This window comes from Chlamydotis macqueenii, chromosome 10, assembly GCF_036417535.1.
Source record: "Chlamydotis macqueenii isolate bChlMac1 chromosome 10, bChlMac1.mat, whole genome shotgun sequence".
Lineage (NCBI taxonomy): Eukaryota > Metazoa > Chordata > Aves > Otidiformes > Otididae > Chlamydotis > Chlamydotis macqueenii.
The window spans coordinates 12,320,074-12,332,335 of NC_141565.1; the positions used below are offsets into that span (position 1 = coordinate 12,320,074).

Here is a 12,262-nt window from a genome sequence, read left to right on the forward strand (position 1 = left end):
TTTATTTTGGAAAGAGGGACATCAGTTTCATTCAACTACATTTAAGATTTGAGTATTTTTATAAGGCTAAGTTAGAAAGTCTTTTTTGACCCAACTTGATTTTAAAACTAATTTTGCCTGAGGAAAGGCTGAATATAACCCAAGTAGGGATTTTAAAATTTGACCTAGAATGTTGAACCAATATCTGACCTTTGAACTGCTCCCAGATTACCCAGGGTTTATGGTCATCCTATGTTTCAATGGAGGGGTCATTTCCTGCAGGACTTACATCGGAGTCATTTGACTTGTGACCTCTCGGGTTAGATTTATGACCTTGCAAGGTCAGTCTTTAACTCCTTCTACACTGTTAAGTTGCAAAGAGGACATTGTATGCCATGAGAAAAGCTATTTTCTCCAGTATGGTAATAAGGTTTTGGGACCAACCTTTAATTCCAGTATCACAAGACACTACTGATTTCCAAACAATATGATGACTTAGTAGTTATCCCTAGCTTTTCTTCATTTAGAAATAAGTAGATATATATATTGAAGATAACAAAACTTCTGGTAGTATTTGCAAATTTGGCAAACAGAATGCAGTCACCTATCTCCATGTCAAGGTATTTAAACAAAAGAGAGACTTGATTTTCAGCTCTGCCAAGTATTAACAACTCCAGCTGATCTCAACAGGAACATTTTGACATCCCTCAAAATTATGCCAGTAAATCATAACTATAGAAATACATGCTTGCTTTATGTGTTTGTATATGTAATGAGTATCTGTAATTTGTTAGGCAGGAGTCATCTCTTGTCTTAATGTATCTACAGTGCATAGTACAGTTGACTTGACTTTCTGATATCAATGAAAATAAAAGCATTGAATAGATTCAGTCCTTAGATACAGAGCTTTACTAGAGTGAAAGTAAGAAAACACAAGATTTCTGTGCTTAAACGTACAATTCCATAGACCGATGCAACTGCATTTTCAACAGAAATCAAAGTTAAGTGTCATAAGCATGAGTTTTCTAAAGACCTCAGTTTCTGAGTTAAGCACTAAAAACAACGACTAGTTTTATTGAGAAATTCCCTCCGATCGTTGCGTGAAAAGGTGAAGTAGCTCTCCTTGGAAGGAATCCTCTTGGATTTCAATCCCCAGATGAGGACTCTAAACATTTGCACAGTCACCTGTGTTACAGCCTGAGAAATTCTACTTAGTTGTGTTTCTTTTGCCTGTCTTTCAGATCCCATGAGGCCACGAGCCTTTCGCTGTAGTGGCCATTCTTGCAACCCTCCAGTGGGAAACCTTGCAACAGGGAGGACACCAGTCACTCTCACCACCTGTGGCCAGAACAGTACAGAACTGTACTGCTTCTACCCAGACCAGAATCTCCTCCATCAGATGTCCCATGGCTGTGGGCAGCCTCGCTGCACCAAATGCAACGCCAACCAGCCTGATAACTCCCATCTCCCTGCTGACATGACAGATGATTTCTTTGCAAACCCTATCTCCTGGTGGCAGTCTGCCCAAGGGGTACACAGGGAAGAAATCAGATTGGACTTTGAAACAGAATTCTACCTGACCCATGTCATTGCTGTGTTCAAGTCACCTCGCCCAGCTGCGATGGTGTTGGAAAGATCCCAGGACTATGGGCAAACTTGGAGGCCCTACAAGTATTTCTCTGTCAACTGTACAGCGACTTTTGGGCTCCAGGATGATCTCATTGAGGAGGGCTCCATGTGCACTTCCAGGTATTCCGATGCAGTGCCCTGCACCAGAGGAGAGGTAAGCAATAACTGAGGTGTGGACTAAGTTTAATGTCAAGCAGCTGAACACTGGCTGAAAATCAGAGAGTATGTGCTCAAAGAGATACCGTGCAGATAAATTAAGAAAGGTAGCCCCTCCCCAAAGGCTTTATGTTAAGAAAACAAAGGGGAAGAAGAAGAAGAGAAATGATATATCAATGAAAAGGAATGGAAATGCTTTAACAAATTTATCTTATAAGAGTTGCCCAGGATAGGATTAACATTGCCTAATTTTACATTGCAGATGCCAATAACTGAACTAGAATTTTAATAAAATAGATGTAGGGAAATGCACATTTGTAGAGTCTGATTTATCCAGACTGTTTTCCTACTTTAGGATGACATGGACTGCATGGTCTGTCTTTTTCTTCTTACAAAAAGTCATAGATGGTTGGATGACTTTTAAATACATCTTTCCCCTAAGTTTAATGTAACTTTTCTTGCTGGGGATGACATCTCTGTTTGTATCAAGCCATAGGCTCTGAAATGAAGAAAGAAACAGGAAGTGGAAGTGAGCAGCCAGGTTTGGGATGAATATTCTGATGTGCTATTAAACATACACAGAAGGCATTCTTTTAAAATAAGTGTAGAATTGGTCTAATAAATTTCTCTGACAAGAACATTAATAACTGCTAAGTAATCAGATACTTAGTTCAGTTATAACCCTTCTCATTCATCAATCCTGAAACAGTTTAGATGGGAAAGCTGGTAAGTATTATTGGTATCTTTTTATAGAGGAGACATTAAGGCAAGTTTATAAGACATTCCTGTAGTCACAACAGAGGCTGGAGTCCTTTCACTTCCTTCTCTCTTCCACAGAGAAGTCACAATCCTCTTGGTTTCCCTGTCTGGAAGTGATCATGCAGGTTTGGCAGTAATACTTTGTTGCAAATTAAGCTCAGGTGTGAGGTGAACGGTCCAGATAGGCTTCAAAAACCACAGTGGTTTCAGCAGTGTACTTCAAAATGCACTTGAGAAGAAAGAAATTAATGTACTATACCTGAGACAGGGAAACAGCAATGAGGAGAGACTGAGTTCACCTTTGTGCAACAGGCTGGGAAACATCTCTGCATACTAGAAATCTTGAGCAGATCATCTGACTACTGAACTGTCTTGTTCCTGGAGTAGCAATTCTGCTGGTCAGTTATTACGATCCATTTAAGTCAAATACATGCAAATGTCTTCTGCAGAGAGATTACAATTTGCCACGTCAATACAGAATCTAGGCAACTAATACAATTTTCCACTCAAGTTGGCCTTCCGATCAGAAATCTGGAAGTACTTTGCAAGATCTATTTAATGAGGTTCAGCACGCATATAACGGTCCTGTTGCAGTTTCACGATGGGGAAGGAGCAGCACGGAAAGGTGAAGTGTTTTAAGGTAAAACAGGACAATTCTGGTTGAGAACAGAATAGAATACAGAGTCTGAGGCAAATGCTTTGGCCTTTAATGCAAAACAACTCTTCCTCCTGTTGCCCTGCACTATGTTGGCTTTTGTGCTTACTTAACCTTGGGGAATATCATTAAGACCGTGTGTTGCTGCTACAACAAATCTGAGAAGTGGACAGCAGAAAATCAAATAATAAAACATTCATCCAACACAAGCCTTTGTGATGACAAGTGTCAAAATGATTCTGTCAACTTGGGCAGCAGCTACACTGAAATGAATATGTGTATGCTTAATCAATCTAGCTGTGGTGGTTTATGTTAGAAAACAAGAGTAATAGTAAGAACAGTCATATATTTACAGGTCACATCCTTGCAGATCCCAAATACTTTCATGAGCTCTTACGTGGATTGAATACATACAGAGGTCACTTCCCTCATGGAGGGGAGAGCCGAAGCTCTAAAGCAGCACAGAGGAATCTGTATGGCTACTTAAGAGAGAACAAGGCAAATACTGTTTTATAGCACATTAACCCAAAAGGATTCTAATGTTCTGGACAGACTTTACAGAGACCTCTTAAACAATCCATGAAATGCCACCATGGCAAGGGTGCGAAAGCATCAGGCTTTTCAGGTCAGCAATATGACACAGAAGATTCTTTTGTGAAGGAAAATAAAGAAAGGCAGAGTGTAGCTATTTAAAGTGATACCTGATTAGTTTTGCCAGAGTAACTCTTACTACAAGTCTTACAGGAGCTTTGCCTACCCATTTCAGAACTGCAGTTTTACCCCTTATTTTAAAGACATCACAAATGTCACCAGGGCATCCCCTCAAGCACTGATTCACAACTAACTTGGAAGGAAGCTGACTGAGTCCCCATCCACTACTTTCTGCAGTGTTCTCCACTTCTTTTTCACCTCCACCATGACCTATCCAATTAACAGTTCTGGCTAAGCCTTGGATTGCTGAGAAGCTCACATCACAAGCCAACAACATTTCTGAAATTATCAAAACCGTTTCCAGCTTCAATGCTAACTAATGCTCTGAGAAAAATTCCAGTTTTCTCTACTGAGGGAGCTGAAGTAATTTCCACTGCATGACACGGGATTTTCTTGGGCATTGTCCTATTCACTTTGAGAAGAGACACAAATTCCTCTTTAACAGGGCACAAAAGGAATCACAAAAGGAGATGGCTTACCAAGAACACTTAGGCTTAAAACCCATGTGGGACACATCATGAAACAAGATTTCAGGTTAACTGGCTTCCAGAACTGAGAATTTAGGTGTGAAAGGAGAAGGTGGTAGAGCTTCAGTAACTTACATGCATCTATAAATGGAGACACATCTCCCTGAGTCAGCACACTCTGGTGGTCCTTTAAGATCACTGAAAGAGGCTTTTCCTGGGAGCGTGACTGGACTCTTCGGAAGAGAGAAACCTTTAGGAGACTATAACGGAAGCAAAAGACATTTGGGTGAGTGATGTGACAATGTCACAACAGAAGGCAATGTATCACTAAGTTAAGGTGTATCTCTTCTCGGTGGCAGATTATCCCTTATTTTTCAACTCTGACAGGGTCACACATCTCGATTCCATCTAGATAAGGTACAGTTGAGACAGAAGATGTCATGCACTGGGGAACAAACCCTGTAGACATGCAAGGAGAGGACATCCTAATGTCCTTTTTGCAGTTTTCTTTTACCCCAGCATTTACTAAATCATTTGCTCCTGTTCAGATCCAGAGTACTTCTGCAGCTAGATTCTCTCTATCTAAGACCCTAGGTCCGCCCATCTTAATTCTTCTGGCAAAAAAAACCCCTTGCTCTGTTGATGATTTCTAGTCTTGGAGGCAGAGCAATTTATTCACTGCCAATTGCCTGCACATCATTTACTTCATACGAAGCACTACAAAACCAACACCTAACTTTCTATGCTTCTAAACACTTCTCAGTGAAAATCCTCCACTAGCATATCTTAAGTCCTGACCGGCCTGTTAAGTACCCTATGTTTTGCCTGTTGACTTCTATCACTATAAGAAATTATATATTAAATGGGAAACAAGTGCTTCTACTCTTTGTCCTGTTGTTCAGGGAGAATATTCTTAGCTGTTCTTAAGGGAGAATAGTTACTGCTATGCTCATCAGCTTAAGTATGCCAACCTCCAACATAATATCATGAACTAAAAACAACCTCACCTTTTTGAGGTCTGCTGTAAATGCACCTACATGCAACGCTTGCACGGGGTCTTATCCATCAACTGAGACCTTTTTTACCTACTTGTCCATCCATCCATTTTTCTAATTTACAAAACATTGTACTATATAGCCTAAAATGAACCTTCAGGTCAGCTAATGTAAATCAAAACTCTGGCCCAAACAAAAGGAGACATTACCACTAGGTTGCATCAGATATTAGTGTGACTTACAGTTCAAACATCATATGGGGGAAACAGGGACCAAAAGAGTTCAACCTTCATCCTGACAGCACGTGCACTCAAGCATCTGAGAGATTATGAGCACATTTTTAATAAACTGGAATACTGGGAAATGAAAACAAATGTTCTCCTCCATCGAAGATGACGTTTTCATGGAAGGAAGACATTAGCATGCAAAGCAGGGAGGAACACTGACCTACTTATAACCACCAGACCCAAAAGGAGACCCTTCCCCTATTGGGTCTAACTAGTGGAAGGGAGTTTTGAATCACAGGCTGGTTCATTTATGTGAGTGTCTGTGTGACAGATGACACCAATGAAGTGTGATATAATAAACCCATTACTGGAATTCACTGGGGGCTGGTAGAATTGTGTATGCCTGAATTAAGTAACTGGTTTCTATGGCAACATGTTAAGTGTGCCTTGCGCAGCAGACCTGTTCATTCTCCGTTTTGCATCCTGTGGTGACCTCTTTAGGGACAGAAGTCCCCAGCAGTCCCTTTTGTCAAAGATGAGTGGACTCGTTTTGTAGCTAAAAGACTTTTAATAATTCTTCTAAATGCACCTCTGAATGTCACATCAAGCCATGTTGTGTTAGGATGCAGTTCTGTCTCCTTCAAAAGCCACCAGGTTGTTCAGACAGAAGCCACCCTATGGAAGGCGTTTTCCTCTGCACTGACACTGAAGACCTCTGCTGCCTTTCTCCAGCTCCAAGGACTCCCTGAGCAACAGTTACTGCAGAGGGGGACCACTTGCACACAGACACCAAACAAGGCCAGGGACAGGGCCCCGTGTGGAATGTATGTGATCCTGTTCCAAGGACCTACATTTTTTGCAGTCTTCTCTCAGGCTTTGCTTCTGCTGTATTCATGCCAAACCTTTTGATAAACAAAGGAGGATCCCCCGCACACGCACACACATACCTCATTAAGTGGCAACATCAATAATTCAAGAGGTCACCACTGAGGCTTCAGTGGCTTCTTAAAGGTCTGATCTCATATGGCAGTGGGGTCATTGAAAAGAAACATGCTCAGCACATCACAAGGTTGAATTCCTAGTAGCTAAGATGCATGGGCAGGGTCTTGTAGTGCAGTGAATTGTCCAACAGTCATCAAGACTGGCCTCTCAAAGTTGCATGATGCTTGGGTTATTCCGACTTCCAGCTGGAAAGTATTCCAGGAGGGATTAGTTACTAGTGAAGGTAAGTGCCCAAATGTTATGACTAGGGCTGTCTGTTCAGCGTTTCGTTTAACTTGAGCTGTAGAGGAGATAAAATGCAGAGGCAAGTTGAGAGGAAGCAGTTAACACCAGCAGTGTAAACAAGCAGATAGCACTGCCAGACCCTGCTTCCCTGGAGGAAGAATTAAGGGGCTCAAGGATTTGTCTCTGAAGGGAATTTGAACTGACATGAGATCAGTCCAACATTCCCATCCCTGGCAAGTGAACTTCAGGAGGGCACCAAGTGTCCTACTCTGACCTGGTTTGTAATGAGCTATTTCAGAGACATTTGGAACCTTATAAACCAGCCAGAAAGACCCAGTAGGGTTTTTTTTTTTTGAGCGTTGCTTCTGCATTTTCTAAACATATCAGTTATCAAATTAATTTTTTCTTCTCACCTTGTTTTATAAAACCTTAGTGGAGTTTCATTTATGACTTTTTTTCCAAGTCCCAACTATGAAAAATTTCTTGTCTGAATGCTATGAATCTTAGAGATTTACTGCTGTAATTTTTGAACTCCAGGCAAAAGAACACTTAACTGTTTGCTCTACGGTTGTTCATGCATTACTGTCACGGTGAGACTATACACTTAGCTAGTCTGTTCATGTGTAAGGTTTCAGCCAAGACCAAGTGGCTCCCCTTGTAAGAAATGGATGCTTTCTCATGAGACTACAGCTTGGCTGACATTGCTTGACAGTGATGGTGATGAGTTGTTTTAACTTTCCCCGACAATTCAGCAGACAGAGTGAAATGAGTTTCCTCGCTCTCAATCCAGTTCCCGGTCCGGCTGTCTGCATCACAGAACTCCTCCTGCCGCCCTTTGCCACTTCAGAGCAAGTGTCATTCCTCATAATGAAAAAGGACTTTGCATTTTGTGGGAGCATGGAAATCTTCTCACATCCCCGTGTAAGGTGGTGATATGTGGAATGGAAGGAATTTTGTCCAGTCCCTGTATACAGACTGCAAGCTGAAGCTTTTTGTGCTTAATAGTCTAGATTTTGTACTCCAACTACAATACTCGGCTTGATAGAAGATATTGCTTCTCCCTACAAACCTTGCCTTTCTACACAGATGTAGAGATTTACATCTGCAGATAACTTGAACCTACAGAATACATTTTGTTTGAGGAAGAGAAAAAGTCTGCATGGCTTTTCAGATTTGCCTGCCTCTAACTTCAATGGTGTGGCCTTTCCCCATCATCATATTGGCAGCAATGCCTAAATATTAATATTAATATTAATGCCACACTGACTGGATTCCTGGAATAACCTCAAAGCAAATGCAAATTGAAGGGACATTGACCCTTTCTGTTTCAGAAAACACAGAATGAATTCAAGATGCCACTCTCTTGGTAATAGCTGTGTTTACCCAGATAAAAGAAATTTAAAAAATCAAATGCACAATTATTTCTTTGACAAACTATCATATTCTATACTGTCTTCTAAGTTTTATTCTCCAGAAGGATAGAAAAGCAGTGGATCTTGCCTAAAAACCAGTATTCCATGAACTGTCATAATGGGCCGTCGAATGGCTAAGAGAATAGCCAGGCTTTCTTTGTGCTCCAAACAGTATTTCAAGACAGGAAAAAGACTACTTCCTACTAAAGACTACTGTACCACAAGATTAAGAATTAATTTTAGTCAAGAGGCTCCATCAAATAAATCAGAGGATATTTGCCACTGGGTAGGAAAAATTCTGAGACAACTGTTTACTATTCCTTTACAAACAAAATCAACCCACATGAAAATCTCTTAATGAAGAGTATTTAGGACTGATGAGAGTTTTTATTGCAGCTTCCTTCTGATGGGCTTAGTATAAGCACACAGACATTTCTGACCTCATTAACCTGATTGTGTGTAACATAATCAACATAGCTTAAGGATGATTTGTAATATAAAATTCTTGTTCTGCACAAGCATCTTCTTTTGTAGGAGGCCATGCATTGGCACTGCCCTCCATTTATGACTCATATTCCTTGACCTGAGGCTATGAGCTTGCAAGGGGGAACATTTTTTGTGTCCACTTCTTTTCTGACTAACACTGGCTGGAAGATCAGGTTAAGAAAACAGAATTATCTGCATCAAGAATGGAGAAGCAAAACATATGGCAAGAAATCAAAAATCTGAGGCATTGTCTCCAGAATGAAGATGATTTCTTGAGTGGTGATAAAACATCACCCTTAGTGAAGCTGTGCCAACATGTGTACAGCAAAACCAGTCCTCTAACAGTGGCTACCTTTTTTAGCTTCATGCACGTACAGCATTCTCTGAACTTCCTTGCTTTTAGAAAGGTCAGGAGAGGACAGGGTAGCAACCATCTTTTTGAGGTGCAGCTGATTGACTTTTGAAAATGAGAATGACAAATATGCGCTTGATAGCAGATATGCAGATAAGCATGAATGTCCTACTCAGCATTCAGCTCCATGTCAGCTCCTGATTATAAGGGAAACTCATGTTCTAGGATGTATTTCCACAAAGGGTTGAGACTGTAGAGGTGCTGAATACCTTCAGTTTCCACCCAATTCAATGGAAGTGGAAAGATTTCTAGGGTGTCTTTAAGTTGCCCAGCCCTTAGCAGACTTAGTCACCATCAGATTTTCTTCTGCAGCTGTGCATATGCTACTTTTATGAAAGCTGCACACCAATGTTTAGAGAAACAACTGGGAGATTTCAGAGCAGTCTCTTGCAGCAAAAAAAAGAACAGAGCTCCCACAGAGCTTGATACCAGATAGAGATTTAATTAGATGAGAAATATCTTTACAGTGAACATCATGGGAAGCTCTTTTTCAGAGCTTGCATCTTAATTATGAGAACACACTTCTTTTTCATTATACTCTCTTCAAGTCTTTTACATGAATATAATGGAAAACTGCAAATTTGCACAATATCTCTGGGAAATGAAAAAGAATCACATTTTTGCCTTTCTGCAAAAGGCAGAAGTCAAATTTTTATCTGTATGTAAAAAATCTGCTTCATACGCTTCAGAAACACAAATCTTGTGAACTAAAAAAAAAAGAACAGATAACACAGTGAAAAGATGGAGTGTTTCTTCCCACAGCTCATGAGTCTAGGGGTTCACTAATACTTAGATCCATTTCGAATCTGATCTTTAAAACATTTATGCAAATGGTTGAGATGGCCAAACTCTTATATTTTGCCTATGTTTAAAATGGTATGTATTGAATACCCATCTCTAGAGATTCTCAGAGAATTTTACAAATATAAATTTACTAATCTTCCTCCCATTCCATGAACTACTTGAGTACCCACATCCTATTTAAAAAAAAAAAATGTAGGCAGGACATACAACAGACTTCTTCTGTTCCTACTGAAATCACTAGCAGTCCAGAACAGCGTAAGGCTTAAGTTACTTGCTGAACGTTATACTGAATAACTGCGCTGGGGCTTTGAACAAACAGTCATATTCCCAACTCATTTTACTCACAGTGACACTTCTTTCCTTTTTACAAATATACAATTCTTCCCTGTACTATATCAAATTATCAACCCATATATAAAAACACCACCAGTCTGTCTCCTAATTTAGGACTCTTTTTTTTTTTTTTTTTAGAGACCCATGAACCCAAATACAGGCATTTAAAATGTAATAGTCTCTTTTTGTACAGAAAAAAAGTCTAGAGTTTGGTGTCTTTTTTTTTTTAGGTAAATTGTGCATTTCTGGAAAGATAATTCAGGGGCATGTAAAGTGAGATACCAGATCTGTTTTAAAAACTCATCCTACTCTACAATTATCTGACTACACGCTAGACTAATAAGTATAACTTACGGATTGTAACATATTGCTTGTGACAGTATGGCAACACATATGCTAGGGAACATCTAACAACTGGCACTTCAATGTGAGAAGAAACATTCAATCAAATACTAAAAATGAGATAAGAGATAGTGATTATGTTATACTCTTCCTTGTGCTGAAAGGTTTTAACCACCAGTATTTCAAGGAGAATATGTCCTCCAGAAGGGGAGAAAGAAGAAAATTCAATTTTCCAGTTTTATGCATATATGAAATAATGCTACTAACCTGATTTAAATACTAAATGAAACTGCTACCTCTGTGCAAAAGGCAGCTCATCTAAACCTATTTACATTAGCACAACACATCTGCTTTGATTCTGCTGATACAAAAAAAATCTTTGTTTAAGTAAGTCCTCAATATCTTTGATCTTTACAAAGTTATGGAAGGCTTATTCCTTAGAGGTTGTTGAATCCAAGAAGAACATATAAATGCCACTCCCAAAAGACTTCACTAGTGTTATGTCACCCAAATCAGATCTTTAACACTTAACCAGTCTTGCTTTGGGAGAGATGAGGACAAACAAATCAAGTCTCACCACTGAGCTTATTCCAGACAGAAATGTGTCATGAATTAATCATACAAGCAAATCCGTGTACCTCAACTGGAAAGGAATACTGTTTTTTCTTAAAAGGATACCACAATCCCTATGGGACATCCAGGCTATTAACATCTCTACCACAAATCATGTTCAGAGTGCTAAGCGGATGTGGAAAATGCCAATGCAGCTCCCCTCAAGAGATGCAAGGCCAGAAATGAAAATATTTGCAAAACAGTAAACTCACAGGGAATTCAAACTTTTTTCCAAGCTGTCAAGCAAAGAAACAAAAATCAATACAGCTTCATGAAAGCAAATGCCCTATGCTGAGAGAAGAGCACTCAACAGCTCTTCTTTTGTCTACAGAACTCAGTGCTACTTGGATGCCTATTAACACACGGAGAGGATGGACAATTGACTGGAGATCCCAAAACATGAATCCATCTCTTTAAACGTATCATACTGTATACAAATTAGGTTTCTAGTAGTGTGTTCTAGTTTCAGCTGGGATGGAGCTAATAAAATACACAAGATTTCCTTCATAGTTAGCACAGCACAATGCAAGACTATTGTCACCAAGCAGAAGAATAATGCCAGAGTCATAGAGTAAAAAGAAACATTTTGGACATTATCTACTAATTTCTTTCAGAGAGGCCCAGTAAAAACTCTCATTCTTCACCTCATTCACCTTTCCTCTCTGTCTCCAGTCAGGAGCTCCATAGCTGGTCACAACTGGGAGCTCTGGGGCACAGAGACATTAAGCCTCTTACCCAGCCTTGTATAAGGAGGTCACGGGCAGGACCGGAGCAGACCTTGCAGAAGCTAATGACATATTGATCACCTTTTTTTCAAATATCTTGTCCTGGTACAAAGTACCTCTTAGCGTTTATGTTCTCAAGCCAGTGACCTGTTAGGTATCCTCTGGAGAACTAGCCTGAAAGGAGACACCATTTTTACTAAGCATAGATATTAGACAAGCCATAGACAAAGAAGACAAGTGTAAGAATAGAGCCTATAAAAACTGCTAACTGAACAGACTGTTTTACCCTTGGTTCCTCTGTCTTATGCCAATTTAAAACAATTTCACAAGG

General features: G+C 39.9%; 1 protein-coding gene across 1 annotated transcript in view; it reads left to right on the plus strand.

Moving 5' to 3' along the window:
* The window catches only part of LOC104481846 (netrin-4), a 49,665-nt gene that overhangs the window by 6,798 nt on the left and 30,605 nt on the right, over positions 1–12,262 (plus strand). Inside the window, exon 2 of the mRNA XM_010123161.2 lies at positions 1,221–1,762. Coding sequence (XP_010121463.2) covers positions 1,221–1,762 — 542 coding nt within the window. The remainder of the gene's footprint in view (positions 1–1,220; positions 1,763–12,262) is intronic.